Source organism: Brassica oleracea, chromosome C2 (assembly GCF_000695525.1).
Source record: "Brassica oleracea var. oleracea cultivar TO1000 chromosome C2, BOL, whole genome shotgun sequence".
NCBI lineage: Eukaryota > Viridiplantae > Streptophyta > Magnoliopsida > Brassicales > Brassicaceae > Brassica > Brassica oleracea.
In genome coordinates, this window is record NC_027749.1 from 17936768 (window position 1) to 17950382 (window position 13615).

At 31.5% G+C, this 13615-nt stretch overlaps 1 protein-coding gene across 1 annotated transcript; it reads right to left on the reverse strand.

The window, feature by feature from the left end:
• Positions 1-1811: 1811 nt before the first annotated feature.
• LOC106325954 (transcription factor TCP12-like) lies at positions 1812-3236 on the reverse strand. The gene is made up of 2 exons (XM_013764004.1): positions 2248-3236; positions 1812-2143 (listed from the first exon to the last, which is right to left on the reverse strand). Exons 1-2 carry the CDS (start codon positions 3152-3154, stop codon positions 2040-2042), a joined length of 1011 nt encoding a protein of 336 aa, XP_013619458.1. The 5' UTR covers positions 3155-3236; the 3' UTR covers positions 1812-2039.
• Positions 3237-13615: the final 10379 nt, after the last annotated feature.

A 13615-nucleotide genomic window follows, 5' to 3' on the forward strand; every position in this document is an offset into this window, starting at 1 on the left:
CGATCCTTGCGGCCATGCCTGCGTATGCCATGACCTGTTTTAAGCTACCGGTGTCTCTATGTAAGCAGATTCAGGCTCTCTTCACTCGTTTTTGGTGGGATCACAAACCGGATATCCGGAAAATGTCCTGGGTCTCTTGGAACAGACTTACTCTACCAAAGTTTGCTGGTGGCTTGGGTTTTAGAGAGATAGAAAAGTTCAATGATGCCTTGCTGGCTAAACTTGCGTGGAGAGTACTCAAATTCCCAGACTCCCTCCTGTCACAAACACTTCTCGGAAAGTACTGCCATTCCACTCCTTTCTTTCCTAAGCTCTGAAACTCCTAAATCTGCATCACACGGTTGGAGGGGAGTAATGGCAGGAAAGGAAGTCCTCCTGAAGGGTCTAGGCTGGGTTGTGGGTACTGGAACAAACATTAAGGTTTGGTCTGATCCTTGGTTATCGACTCAAAAACCCCTGATTCCCATAGGCCCCCCGACGGTAGAGAATCAACATTTAGTTGTCGCTGATCTTCTGGATGCTAATACTAAAGAGTGGAACCTTGATGCTGTCAGATTACATTTACCTCAGTATGAGGACATGATTAAATGCCTGATCCCAAGTGAGTTCCTTATGGATGACGAGATAGCTTGGCTACCAGAGCGGTCAGGCACATACTCAACGAAGACAGGTTATCGCCTCTGTAAGGTGAACCAAGGCCATGAAGATCCGAATTTCAATTGGAATCTATGTGTGTGGCAAGTCAAAACCTCTCCTAAATTGAAACAATTCCTCTGGAAGATTAATAGCAATGCACTGCCAGTGGGTGCAAACCTACTAAGGAGGGGAATTGAAGTTGAAGGTCTGTGTAAAAGGTGTGGGATTGTGGAAACAGAACGCCACCTCTTCCTTCAGTGCCCTTATGCCCTACGTGTGTGGGAACTAGTTCCTGCTTTGATCAAACCGGACCCAGGAACCATCACATCTTCTGCGTTACTCCTCCAAGCGTGCCGGCGTACGGTGAACCTACCTCCAACAGGTCTAAGCGAGACAGCTTTGTACTCTTGGATCCTTTGGTACCTGTGGGTGAGCCGAAACAAGTTGATTTTTGAGAACCGAGAGATGCAAGAGTTGGAGGTGGTATCTTTGGCTTTGAAGGAAGCTAGAATATGGCAGTCAGCTCAACAGAATAAGGAGAAGCCTTCCCCATCTCAGAAGCTGCAGGTACCACTCGCATGTGGAACAGTAAGAGGAAGTCATTGCTTTGTAGATGCAGCGTGGAATGCAGCCACAAGAGGCGGTGGATTTGGTTGCATCTTCAAAGAAAATAAAAAAAAGCTTTGTCAAACGTCTTCAAACCGTTGCGATGTCGGCTCTGCTCTAGTAGCAGAAGCTCTTGCGGTTAAAGCTGGCCTGAAGGCAGCTCGGTCTCTGGGTTTGCGCAAACTGACCTTATGGTCATATTCCAAGTCCCTGATAATGGCCATCAACACCAAGGAAAACATTGTTGAAGCCCAAGGAGTTCTCTTTGATATCTCTCAACTATGTACTTCCTTCTTATCCATTTCCTTCTTGCATACTCCTAGAGTTAACAATGTAGAAGCAGATGCGCTTGCGAAAAGGGCATTGCTAGAACTACCTCACTCTGTTTGAGTGTTTGATTTAATATTAATGAAGGTTTGTTCAAAAAAAAAAAAAAAATTTATATGTTACATATGTTGTGTGTTTAACGGTGAGTTTGTGACATACTTTTTAAATTTCCTATACTGACATTTAGAAAGGCAACCAACTACAGAAGGCAAAACAACAATAAATTGATATCAAGGCCGGAGTAGAAACATGCTAAATAATTAATTATTTAAAACCACAAATATTGAATATAAGTTCCTCCATCAATCAAGCAGTCCAAAGCCTCAGCCAAATTAGCAGTCAAAACCCACACACACACACACACGACTACATTTATAATTATATATATCCGAAAGATTTGGCTCATGAGGCTCTTATGTGGATGCATATAGAAACTCCAAATACCTTATAAGAACGGAGCATCATGATCATCAGTAGCAGAGATAATCGTATAGAGAAAAAGTTGAAATAGGGTTTCTCTCCTCATCTACTGATGCTGTTGAAGTTGTGTTATGTTCCCTTGGTATCACCATTCCTAGATTACCAACACTAGATATTTTATCTTTATGAAGTTGTTGACCAAAAGCAAAACATTATGACTACAATAGTTAGGGCTTTTATTTAACAAAATGTTCTTACCTGCTGTTGAAACTGTTTCTCTAATTGAGCCAAGACTTGTGTAAGATTCCTCGGAGTCTCCAAAGATGGTAGAGGAGCTAGACTCACTGGTTAGTCCGAGAAACTTCTCTATAATACTCCTTTCTTGTTCTAGGTTTTCTCCTTCTACTTGTGCACCACCGGTTATCTTAGTCTTTCTTGACTCTTGATTAGGATCTGCAAATGTTTTCGAGGTGTCAATCGGTCCTGATAATCTCATCTTCATCTTCGTCATTGTTCTCTCTCTTGCTCGTTCTCTAGCTTTCTCTCTCGACTGTTTCTTCTTACAAGAGTCATCCACCCTCTTTGTTCTTCCCTTTGAGACTTTCTGTGTCTCGTCATTTACATTGTCACTAACCTGAAGATGTTCATGGTTTCCTGATGCTGCTGCACTTTCTTTCACTTGTTTGATGGAGGCCTTTGATTTGGAGATAAGCCATTCAATGGTCTTGCTCGCCTTGTCGAAACCCAACATGTCTTGAAGATCAAAGAATTTGCGAGCAATCTGGAGAGACAGTCTCATCCTCCTGTCTCTAGGACCTTGAGCGGTGCAGATCTTACTATGCCTGTCCCTTTTCTTTCCAGTTCTTCTTGGTGAAACCTTTTCTGTGGTGGTTCCATCAACCCACTCCTCATTCTTTTTTTCTTGCTCAAGCTCCTTGCATAATTTTCTCGGAGAATCAACATCAGCTTGCTGTTGTAACAAGAATTGGCTTATCAAGACAGATTCATCAAGAAAATCTGAAGAGGAAGGAAAAGAAGGAAAAGGGTAATGATGGTGAGAACTAGGGCTTAGGATATGAGTAGTGAAAGAAGGAAACATGGTTGCTTCATGGAGATTGAAGGGATCAAAGAGGTCATGGCCATTGGTGTCTATTGAAGGAAACATTAGATTGAAGAGAGAGAGAGAGAGAGAGAGATAGGTAACTTTTTTTTTTTTTTGAACACAGAGATAGGTAACCTATACACAGTTTTCCCCCTTCTTCAATCAAGCCAGTTGGTTCATTAGTGGGTGTGTGCTTGTGCTATAAAGGTTGATAGGCTAAGGAAGAAGGACAAAAAGAGATTGTAAAAATGAATACTTTTCGTAAATGTTTAAGAAAAAATGAATCTCACCCTAATAAATTATTTCTGTGCAACTAACTAATACACATATTCGTTTTAAATAACCCCTTAGAATATAACACACAAATTTATAGAAATGAAAGCTTACTTAAAGCAATTACCGAGTAACTATATCTCTAATTATTTATTATCTAATTGTTAGCTCACGTTAGAAGCTTCAAAAGAAATAAGCATAATAGCTTAGTTTGGGCACTTAGACACAATCAATTTTGTTTCTCTCTCTTACAAAGTCAAGACTTGATTCGGTTGGTCAATCTTTGCATCAGAGTTGAAATAAGTTGCAACATTAATTGAATGCTCACTACGAATTTAATTTCCTGACTTTTACAACTTGACGTCGAAATTGTGTGCTGCTCTTGTTAGTATTATATATATATCTTATTTGGGTAGCCACTCATACTACAAACACTTTAATTAAAGCAAAAAGTAAAGAAGTTATTCTATTGAAAATTTGAAAATAAAAGGCTTCATAAGTGTGGTGTGGATGGGATAAGGTTAAGGAGAAGGTTGTGGGAGTGATAGTGATTAACGGTGATGAAAAAAGTGGTGATAGCTACGTGAAGAAAAGTGGGAGGAGAAAACTAAAGGGACCAAGTCGAAGGCCTATTTGGTTATCCCTTCACGTGGGTGTTGCTTTGTTGTTTGATAGCAACCCCATACGTGGGTGTTGCTTTGTTGTTTGATAGCAACCCCATCTCTTTCGTTTTCTCGATTATGTGCTTTGATGGAAGATAATATCGGCATCTAGCTATATCTTATAAAAAGATGGACATTATATATATTTTTGTTTTTCTTGCTTAGGTATTTGGAGACATGCATTGATTAATAAGATTTTCGAAAATCGTCTTATTGGAGTTCAAAGGAGAACATTTCTGTGATGTTGAGAATTACTGTTTGTTCAATATCATATTTCTTGTAAATTTTAAAAACATACCGTTGTAAATTACTATCAACATTTTCTCTTAATTTTGGGGGACTTCACTCCCTTGTCCCTGGAGATGTTTTGCCAACTCAACCAATTCTTGTCCATCAATAAATTTAAACCACGATTCATTAGTGAAAATATAAGAATATAACCATTAGCCTAGAAAGAAGTATTTTTACAAAAAAATTGAAAACTTATATCCAAAAATAAGTAAATATAAAAAAACTTGGTGGCATCCTTCGCTTAGTTCGCTTCCCCTGTCTTAGGCTGTATCCTGTATGTATCTTTATACATATGATTGATCCATTTTCCAATTTAATATGTTAAAGTGATGTGCACAATATAATCTACACTAAATTAATCAGTCCGAACATTGAAAATAACTAAGTGGTAAAGGGCTCACTGATGTGAGTACCGCCTGAGTTCGATTCTTCTTGGCCACCCGGAGCGCCTTAAATGGTAAGAAAATGTGGATCTTGCGGACTTTGTAGTGATTATTAGTCCTTGGGCCTAGAAAGCCTTTGGGATCACAATACGGTTATAAAAAAAAACATTGAAAATACGATGGTAGAAGAAAAGGTATAAACAAGAACATGCAAAAAATGCAAAACATGCCTGGTTAACTTATTTTTGTTATTATTTTTTAATTATACTGTCTTGCTAATAAACTTTTTTTTTGTTATAACAAGTAGTTGTGACTATTAGAAATGGATGATTCATGATTGCGTAAAATCTTATCGACATCTTTGTCATTGTATGTCTTTAAGTTCTTATGGTTTAAAAAAAACCTTCTCTCAAAGAAAATGTTTAAGACTTCGAAATTTTGTAGTCATTTTAACATTGTCATTTTACAATTTATTTGACTCTTTCATGTATGGAAGAAAAGGAGGAATATGTAATTGGTGGAGAAAGATATAAGTAGGGAGTTAGGGTTCAAGACTTAGAAGAGACAGACAAAAACTGAGCCTACAAAACCCATAGGCTTCAATTTTTTAATGCCTACTTTATCATTGCTTTTCCTTTGACTCGCTTGACCACTACTGCTCGCCCCATATGTTCATTTCATGACACAAAACTATATATGATATACAGAAACAATTTACCCTTTTTTCTTGTAACTGAATATATATTAAAAGCTTAAGTGATCACAACCGGAGCTATATTTGACACTAAAACGATAACAACCGGAGGTATATTCGACGGCAAGATGAACAACAAAAGTAGTACACTAAAACATAAGATATAAATATTAAGGAGAGAGACGCATTCAAAGTAAAGGAACACATAGATAAGCTTTACTGTGTCTTTTAAATAAGGAACTTGACATAGTCGAAATAGATGTTGATATACCCAACTGAAAGGGTTTGGAGGAGGGGGTGAAAAGCCAATAAAGGCTACGTACCCCATTAAACGAATGAGATGTGCTCTAACACCAACGATGTTGACCCAAGAGACTAGATGAATCTCAAGTGATCCTGAGAGCAAATTGTTGGGTGAGCAAGATGGTGATGAGGCGGTTGATGCTATTAACATCGCCGATTACATAGGTGCATTTGACTCTGAATAGTATACAATATGGATGAAAAACTCGGAGGAGGTCTTTGGAGGGAGCCGTTGTGTAACGGATCCGAGATAGGCTCGTAGGATAAGAGACCCCGTGGTAGGAGACCACAAGAACATCCTTTTGGGTTTAAAAATGGGCCAGAACCCATGCGGAAAATGAAAGCCCAAGCCCAAATACGATATGCTAGGTCACAGAGAGCTTTATCAGAGAGGAATCGATTCGCCGGTGAACTCGAGTTTATTCGTTGGATACAAGAGACAACGTGGCGGTGGGACTAACTCTCGTCTGAACGCTGCTTGTTCAGGAGGAGGCAGTGGCGGTGGTGATGGAAGCGTCGGTGGAGCACAGAAACGCGGCGGTGAGGAGTGACTACCCAGAGAGAACGGAGGTGCGGCGGAGGGTGAGAGACGAAGCAGGGGGCGTCATGTTGTATGACAAATAGAGACGCGGCGGTGACGTCATATAGATCCGGTGAGCCCACTTTTAAATAGCTTTTAATTTTTTTTCTTTTATTTTTGATAATCAGGGAGTATCCGGCTAGCTGAGACCCAACCGTATAGTCCTATGAGTGCATGTCCACCGATACCAGATAAATAGATTGTTCGCAATAGAAATTAGATATTCACGCCAAATGGCCATACATACAAACAAGTAAATCTAAATTTGTTTTTTTTTCTTTCTTTTTTTAACTTGTTGGAATAACATATGCACGTCTTTAACTTTTAACTTTTTAAATTGATAAACAACTTATTTGTCTTACAACAATTTTACTTTTGGATGGATACAAATCTATGTGTTATCACAGCTTTACATTTGTGCTAACAGAAACTTATATATGTATTAGCAACGTTAGATGACTTATGGCTGCATACTGTTTGTTAATCACGTTTTTGAGTAAACCTAGGAAAGACCATGATTAATTTTTGGAAACTTTCATATCAATTTTGAAACTTTATCAAATACTCCCTCCGTTTCATATTGTAAGTAGTTTTAAGGAAATGTTTTTGTTTCAAAATGTAAGTAGTTTTCGTATTTCTAGGTAACTTTTACATTTATTGAATACAATGTGACCAATCAAATTAAATAGACTTATTTTTTATTGGTTAAATTATATATAACCTATTTATTATAAAATACTTTTTAAAAACATAATAATTTTCTTAATCTTCGTGTTTTTAACCAAAACTACTTATATTATGAACGGAGGGAGTACTTTTTAGTCATATGTCTCCAATAAAATAAATATGTTGCGAAAAAGATGTTGTAGAGTTGTTGTTCAAAAAACTGTCTTTATGTAGGTCGTTGAATTCGATTGATCATACTATAATTAGTTTATAAAGCCAAGATGATAAAAATTAAATATATATGTTGACAAAAAATATAAATATGCTTTCAGTATCATAAGTTTATAACCAAACTTTAAATCTTTGAAAATATTGAAGGGCAATTCTCTCAAATAATTTTTCAAAGTTTTTGTCATTAAAATAGTTTTCAGAAAAGAAAATGACCAAAATAATTTTTTTTATTTTAAAATTTTTAATATTTTTTTTACACAAAAAAAATTTGAAACCCCCACCCTCACAACTCTAACCATTAACTCTAAACACTAATTCCAAATTAGTTAAGTCCTAGGGTATAAAAGTATATTTACCCTTTAATAAAACTTGTTTGAGTCATTTTTCTGCTCGAAGGTTTTTTTGTGAAAATAAACCAGGGAATTTCTCAATATTAAGATTTAGTTTTTGAAAATTTAATAAATTTGAAACGCTTGCACATGTTTTTTGTTTACAGTAGTGTTCACCTTTATCACTGATAATGAATAGTTTTGATTTTTCATAGCTTTAATCGTAAAATATGAACCCTATTCTCAAAGTTCTTAAAGCTACTACAATCATTTTAAGCATTTTATAATCTTATGCCGTAGGAGGTCATTCATATATATATTGTCTCACATAAAATTATTTTAACATTTTATTTCTTCGTCTAATTATGTTTTTCAGTGAGGAGAAACTTGATGTTTCACATCTAATAATTCCGGTTTATGCTTTTAAAATGTTAATAATTGAAAGATAGAAAATAAAAACTAATATAGAAACAAATTATGATTATAACTGTAAAAAAGCTTAATGATAATTGCTAAAAAGAAATCTGAACAACTTATTTAGACAAGTTAAAAAGTATGTATAAAAAGTTATCTACCCACTCCATCTATACATCTATATCATATTATGAGTTACCTCTAACTCTTCTTGATTTAAATAAAATGTGTTTGACTTTAGTTTTATTTTTCTCCATTTTAATTATTCATTCTTCAGAAAACATTCTCAGTTATAATTTGGAATCAAAGTATATCATACCAGCTTTTTCAAATAATTCATCCATTCTTTGTCATATCATTTATACTCAAATTTGATATCTAGAAATATTAATCTAAAAACGAAATCAACTATGTTTTTCGTTGTAGATGATCAAAGAGAGAAAAAAACTATAAAAGGTAAACTTAAAGTATAAATGATTGAGGAGGATACATTTGTGTCCATAGTTTCTTAAATCCAACAGCTCGCTACAACTACAACTACAACAGCTCGCTACAAGCTGATACATCACTCAAGTAGAAACTATTTCCATTATATTTTTATTTTAAGTCAACTATAACAAACAAGCTTCCATGATTTTAGACTAACCCATCAATAATAATTCATATGCTAAATTCCTAAGAATTTTAAGGGTAAGTGAAGAAATGTTAACTGGGACAACACATCCAAAAAGAAAAAAAATTCATCAAATCCGTTGGACGATGAAAATATAATTGGTTGTATAAATTAAATAAAAATATTTTGATGGGTGAAGTATCTCGTCTCACCTATATGAACTAGGGGTGTCCAATCCGGATATCGGTTCGGTTTCGGTTCGATTTTTTCGGTTTTTCGGTTAGTAAAATATAACTACCATTCTAAATCTATATTTATTTCGGTTTGGTTCGGTTTATATACCGCCGGTTTTCGGTTTATTCGGTTTTATACCAAAACATAATTATTTATTTTGGGATCATATTATATAAATTTTAGAGTCATATTTTCATCGCAGTCATTTATTAAAAATATATTATATTTTCAAATAAAAGAACAAAAAAATAAAAACGCTTATACCTTCATATGAAATAATCAAATCTAGAATTAAAAATCAAAGCTCGAAATTTTGAAAATAAAAATAAAAAACAAAAGAGAAGTATGAAAGAAAATGTTTCCACTCTTCCATATTCAGTTTTCATCAAAGTCATGCTTCGTCGAGTGAAACTCTGTTCGTTTATAAATAAGAAAAAAATTGTGAAGAATTTTTTCTAGTTATTATCCATCAAATTTATAACCTTCACTTCAATTTAATCAATGATAAAAGAAAACAAAATGATTAAAAGAAGAAGACTAAGAAAATAAAAAGCCTCAGTTACGATGAATTGTTATTTAATTATATTTTAAGTATTTTTCAAATTATGATTCTTTATTACTATAAAAATATGGTAACAATTATTAACAAAAGAATAACTTATATAACAAATATATTTTTCATGTGACGTTATAAAATATGTACATATTTACATGTTTTTACTTTTGATCGGTTTTGTTCGGTTTATTCGGTTTAATCGGTTATAAACCAAACCATATCCAAATCTTACGGTGTTATAAAATCATATCCATTCGGTTTATATGTTATATACCAAAACCATACCATATTGTCTATTTCGGTTCGGTTCGGTTCGGTATGGTTCGGTTTTACCATATTGGACAGGCCTAATATGAACCACCAATCATACATCTTTTTGAAAAATAATAACTATTTTATGTTTGATAATGCTAAATGATAAGTAAAGCGCACACATTCTGATTATTATTGTATCATTACTAGCAAAAACTGATCAAAGTGACCACTAAGGTTCTTACCTTTGTAACTGTTTTTTCTTCTTCTTTGATAAATAAAATTACATTTAGGTGGTGATTGTTTCCATTAGTTTTGGAAAATTTTTATGTTTACCAATTTCATGGTATCACTTTTCATCTTTACCACCACTAAATAGATATTTTCAAAAATACATTCTTCATTAAGTGGCAAAAGACTCTTATACTCTTGTTATCTATATATATAATAAATTATTATTTAAATAAAATAAATAAATAAAATAAATAAATATATTTTTTATGTTTTCGAATTATACTTTTTCAAATTCGAACTTTTTTACAATTTTTTTTTTTGAATTTTTTTTTTTTCAAAATTTTCTTTTTAAAAATCGAAAATTATGTTTGAAACCATTTTTATTTTTTTTAATATATTTTATAAGTATTTATTTATATATTTATTAGAATCATAAATTTCACATTCCAAAAACCCCACCTCTCAACTCTAAACCCGAAGTCTAGATTTGTTAACCCTAGAGGTATAAGTGTCTTTCATCCTTCATTAAAAGTGAGGGTAAAAGACTAAAAGTGATTAGTGTAAACATGAAAAGTGGTACTATGAATGTGGTATTTGTGGCAATTTCCCATTAGTTTTTTGTTTTAGTTTTTGGTTTTTAGATTTAGATTTTAGATTTTGGTTTTTGGTTTTTAACTTTTAGATTTTGGTTTTTGATTTTCAGCTTTTTGTTTTGGTATTTGGTATTTGATTTTTAGATTTTAGATTTTAGTTATTCCTGTATTCTTAATTTTTTATATAAAATAAGCAATACATTGTTTTAAAATAATAAAATAAGTAGTAATAAAAATATGTAGTAGTAAATTACCATTAAAACTTATCTAAATATAGTGGTTATTATTAAAATAAAAACATTACCATGTTTTTAAATTATTTTATTTTTAACTATTATACTAAAATATAATTAATAAAATATCTATAAATTATAAAAATTAAAATATTTTGAAATTTTGAAACTAATTTTTTTTCGTTTTTAGAACTTGGATATTTTTGAACTTAAAATAATATATTGTATTAATAAAATATTTTAAGTTTTATAATTTTTAGTTGTTGTTAAGTGTGTATAATAATTATTAAAGTTATTAAATAATTTTATATATAGAAATTAATAACTAAATGGTTACAATTAATAACATTATCTATATTTATTTACAGATATGAAACACAAATAAATTATTTTACATTAATGTTCAAATGATAAAAAAAATTATATGGGAATTTCATCTTTATGAAAATATTATTTATTTAATTATTAATTAATTAAAATATAGTATTTTATACAAAATAAACAAAATTCGTTTTTATATTGAAAATCCACAAAAGTTGATTTTTGGCTTTTCTTCACAAATTGGTTGAAATTTTGAAAAACTAGTTTTCCTAAATTTTAGATAATTTATTTGTTAAAAAAAATTATTGGCAAGTGAAATGGTTTTTACAAAAACAAAAAGTAAAAACTAAAATTTAATTGGATAAAAAATAGTTTTTACAAAAACAAAAACCAAAGCAAAAACCACAGCAAAAAAAAAGAAGCACAAATATTCTGTATTTCTTTTTTTTTTTTTTGGTGATGGGCAAAAGTTGCAAAGTGGCTTTAGCTTATGCGATATTCTTGTAATGCTTTTATTATTTAGTAAAGACTCCCTAAGGGCTGAGAAAGAAAAATACATTATATGTACTTCTTAAAAATAAATACTTATACACACCCCTATATATATATAATTGATACGTTTCTGGAGTTATAGCATCTCCAACCAACTTTCTAATCCTCATATTTTGAGATTTTAAATAGTGAATTCTAAATTAGCCGTTTTTTAATTCAAATATTTCAAAACATAATTTTTTATTTTATAGATTTTAATATCTTACAAATAGATTCACTATTTTTTCTATTTTATTTTACTCTAGTATTATATATCTTGTTAGATCAACTAAAAGAAGATTAAATTTAGAAAACTAGAGAAACTAAGTGAAGAGAAATACTCTATAGTGTTATTTTATGAATTTGTGAACTAAGGGTTTTGTATTTATAAGCTTATACCCAATTCCTTATTTATAAGAAACCATATCAAATGTTTTAATATGAGTTTTAAGAGGAAATAATTAGGAGTATAAATAGAGTAGATTTATGTACTTATTATTATTTTGTCACCAAAAACAAATATTTTAAATATTTAAATATATCCTTACAAATTTAAATATCACATATTAAATAAAAAATACACTATAATTTTATTTGTCAGTCAATCATTAATTAGCAGTTTAAATATTAGGATCCAAGATATAGAATCAAATATATAAAATAACATAATAAGAAAAATAATTAGATTACATAATCCTAGTATATAATTATGGTTTTGAAAAAAAAATCTATATATATTATATTTTTCAATGAAACATGTTAGCTAAAATAACAGATTATTGGTATTAGGATACAAATTTTATTTTATTATAAGATTAATGTTATTATATTAGTATTTTGAAAGATAATTATAAATTTATTATCTTTAAAAATATTTTAAATAGTGAATATTAATAAATTTGCATGATTTCTATATCGAGCTAATTGTATTTACCTTTTTCCTTTGAGAATCTTGTAACATGCATATTTGCAGTTTATAGGTATAGTCCTCCACCACCATGTTAATAATAATTGGTTAGGTAGAGAATTCTGATGTTTATGAGCCAAGTAAATTTTTATTTTCCAACAACTTGCATGATCATGAGTATATCACTATATCATTTTTTATATGTATTTGGCATATCAGTCAGATGCAATATAAGAATTATTTCAGATGTATTATATTGTTTTGGAATTGTCAGAAGACTGGCCAGAACAACTGCTTTACCAGAAGATAATAATGTCTCAATTTGACATATCACATGTGTGTAGATGCAGACTACAGGCAATTTTGGTTTTATATGTAGGGGGAATTTTTTTTGTTTTTGCAGACTTTTAATAATCGACATACAGTGTGGCAATTATATGTTTCATATATATTTCTTATTTCGGATCCGAGTCGTAACATGCATAATAAATGCGGTCCGGTCATAATAGTAACAAAAACATATAAATAGAGATTATAGAAATTTTTGTTATTATTAACTGCGGTGTGGTGTGGTTTATTACCATTCGAAGTCCATCTTGAACATGTGCATTTTTCAGACTTCAATTCATGTTTCATTTATATATGATTACAAAACCAGTTATATTATAAAATTTTGATAATATGAAATTCAAATCTCATATTAGAAATAACGAGAATTATCATCTTTAGTAGCACAATAACAATACCATGATGATATTATTCCACGTTTAAGATAAATAACTATTTTTTTCATATTTACACTAGCAAATAGATTTGTAATTCCTTTTACGATAACACGAAAACTCTTATCATAATTTAGATAGTGTTATGAAAGTCATACATTCCAACGCCGAAAATGTTGAAATAATTAAAGATGTGGGTCCCACTGTCACTATTTGCACAGTAATTTTTCTTCTATAAATACGGAGTTTTCGATCATTTGTAAAAACATGATTACACATCCTTCACTCTTTCATTCTCTCTCTGATAATAATCTTTCTATCAGTATTAAAAGTTCTACGGGTATAAACTTTTGCCCTTATTTAAATTCCTGCGATACAAATAAATTCAAGTTCTTTTTATAACACGTTATCAGCACGATCACTCTGCGATTCGGTAAAACTTATTTGTATCATTTATACCCTGTTATAATGGTCGGTATACCGCCTCTACTATTATTTATAT

What these genes read in the sequence shown, in the direction of transcription:
- LOC106325954 (XM_013764004.1), bottom strand. Translation starts at nt 3,154, where the DNA reads ATGTTTCCTTCAATAGACACCAATGGCCATGACCTCTTTGATCCCTTC. An exon ending in AGAAACAGTTTCAACAGCAG is followed by an intron (nt 2,144 to 2,247) that starts GTAAGAACATTT and finishes TTGGTAATCTAG; the next exon opens with GAATGGTGATACCAAGGGAA.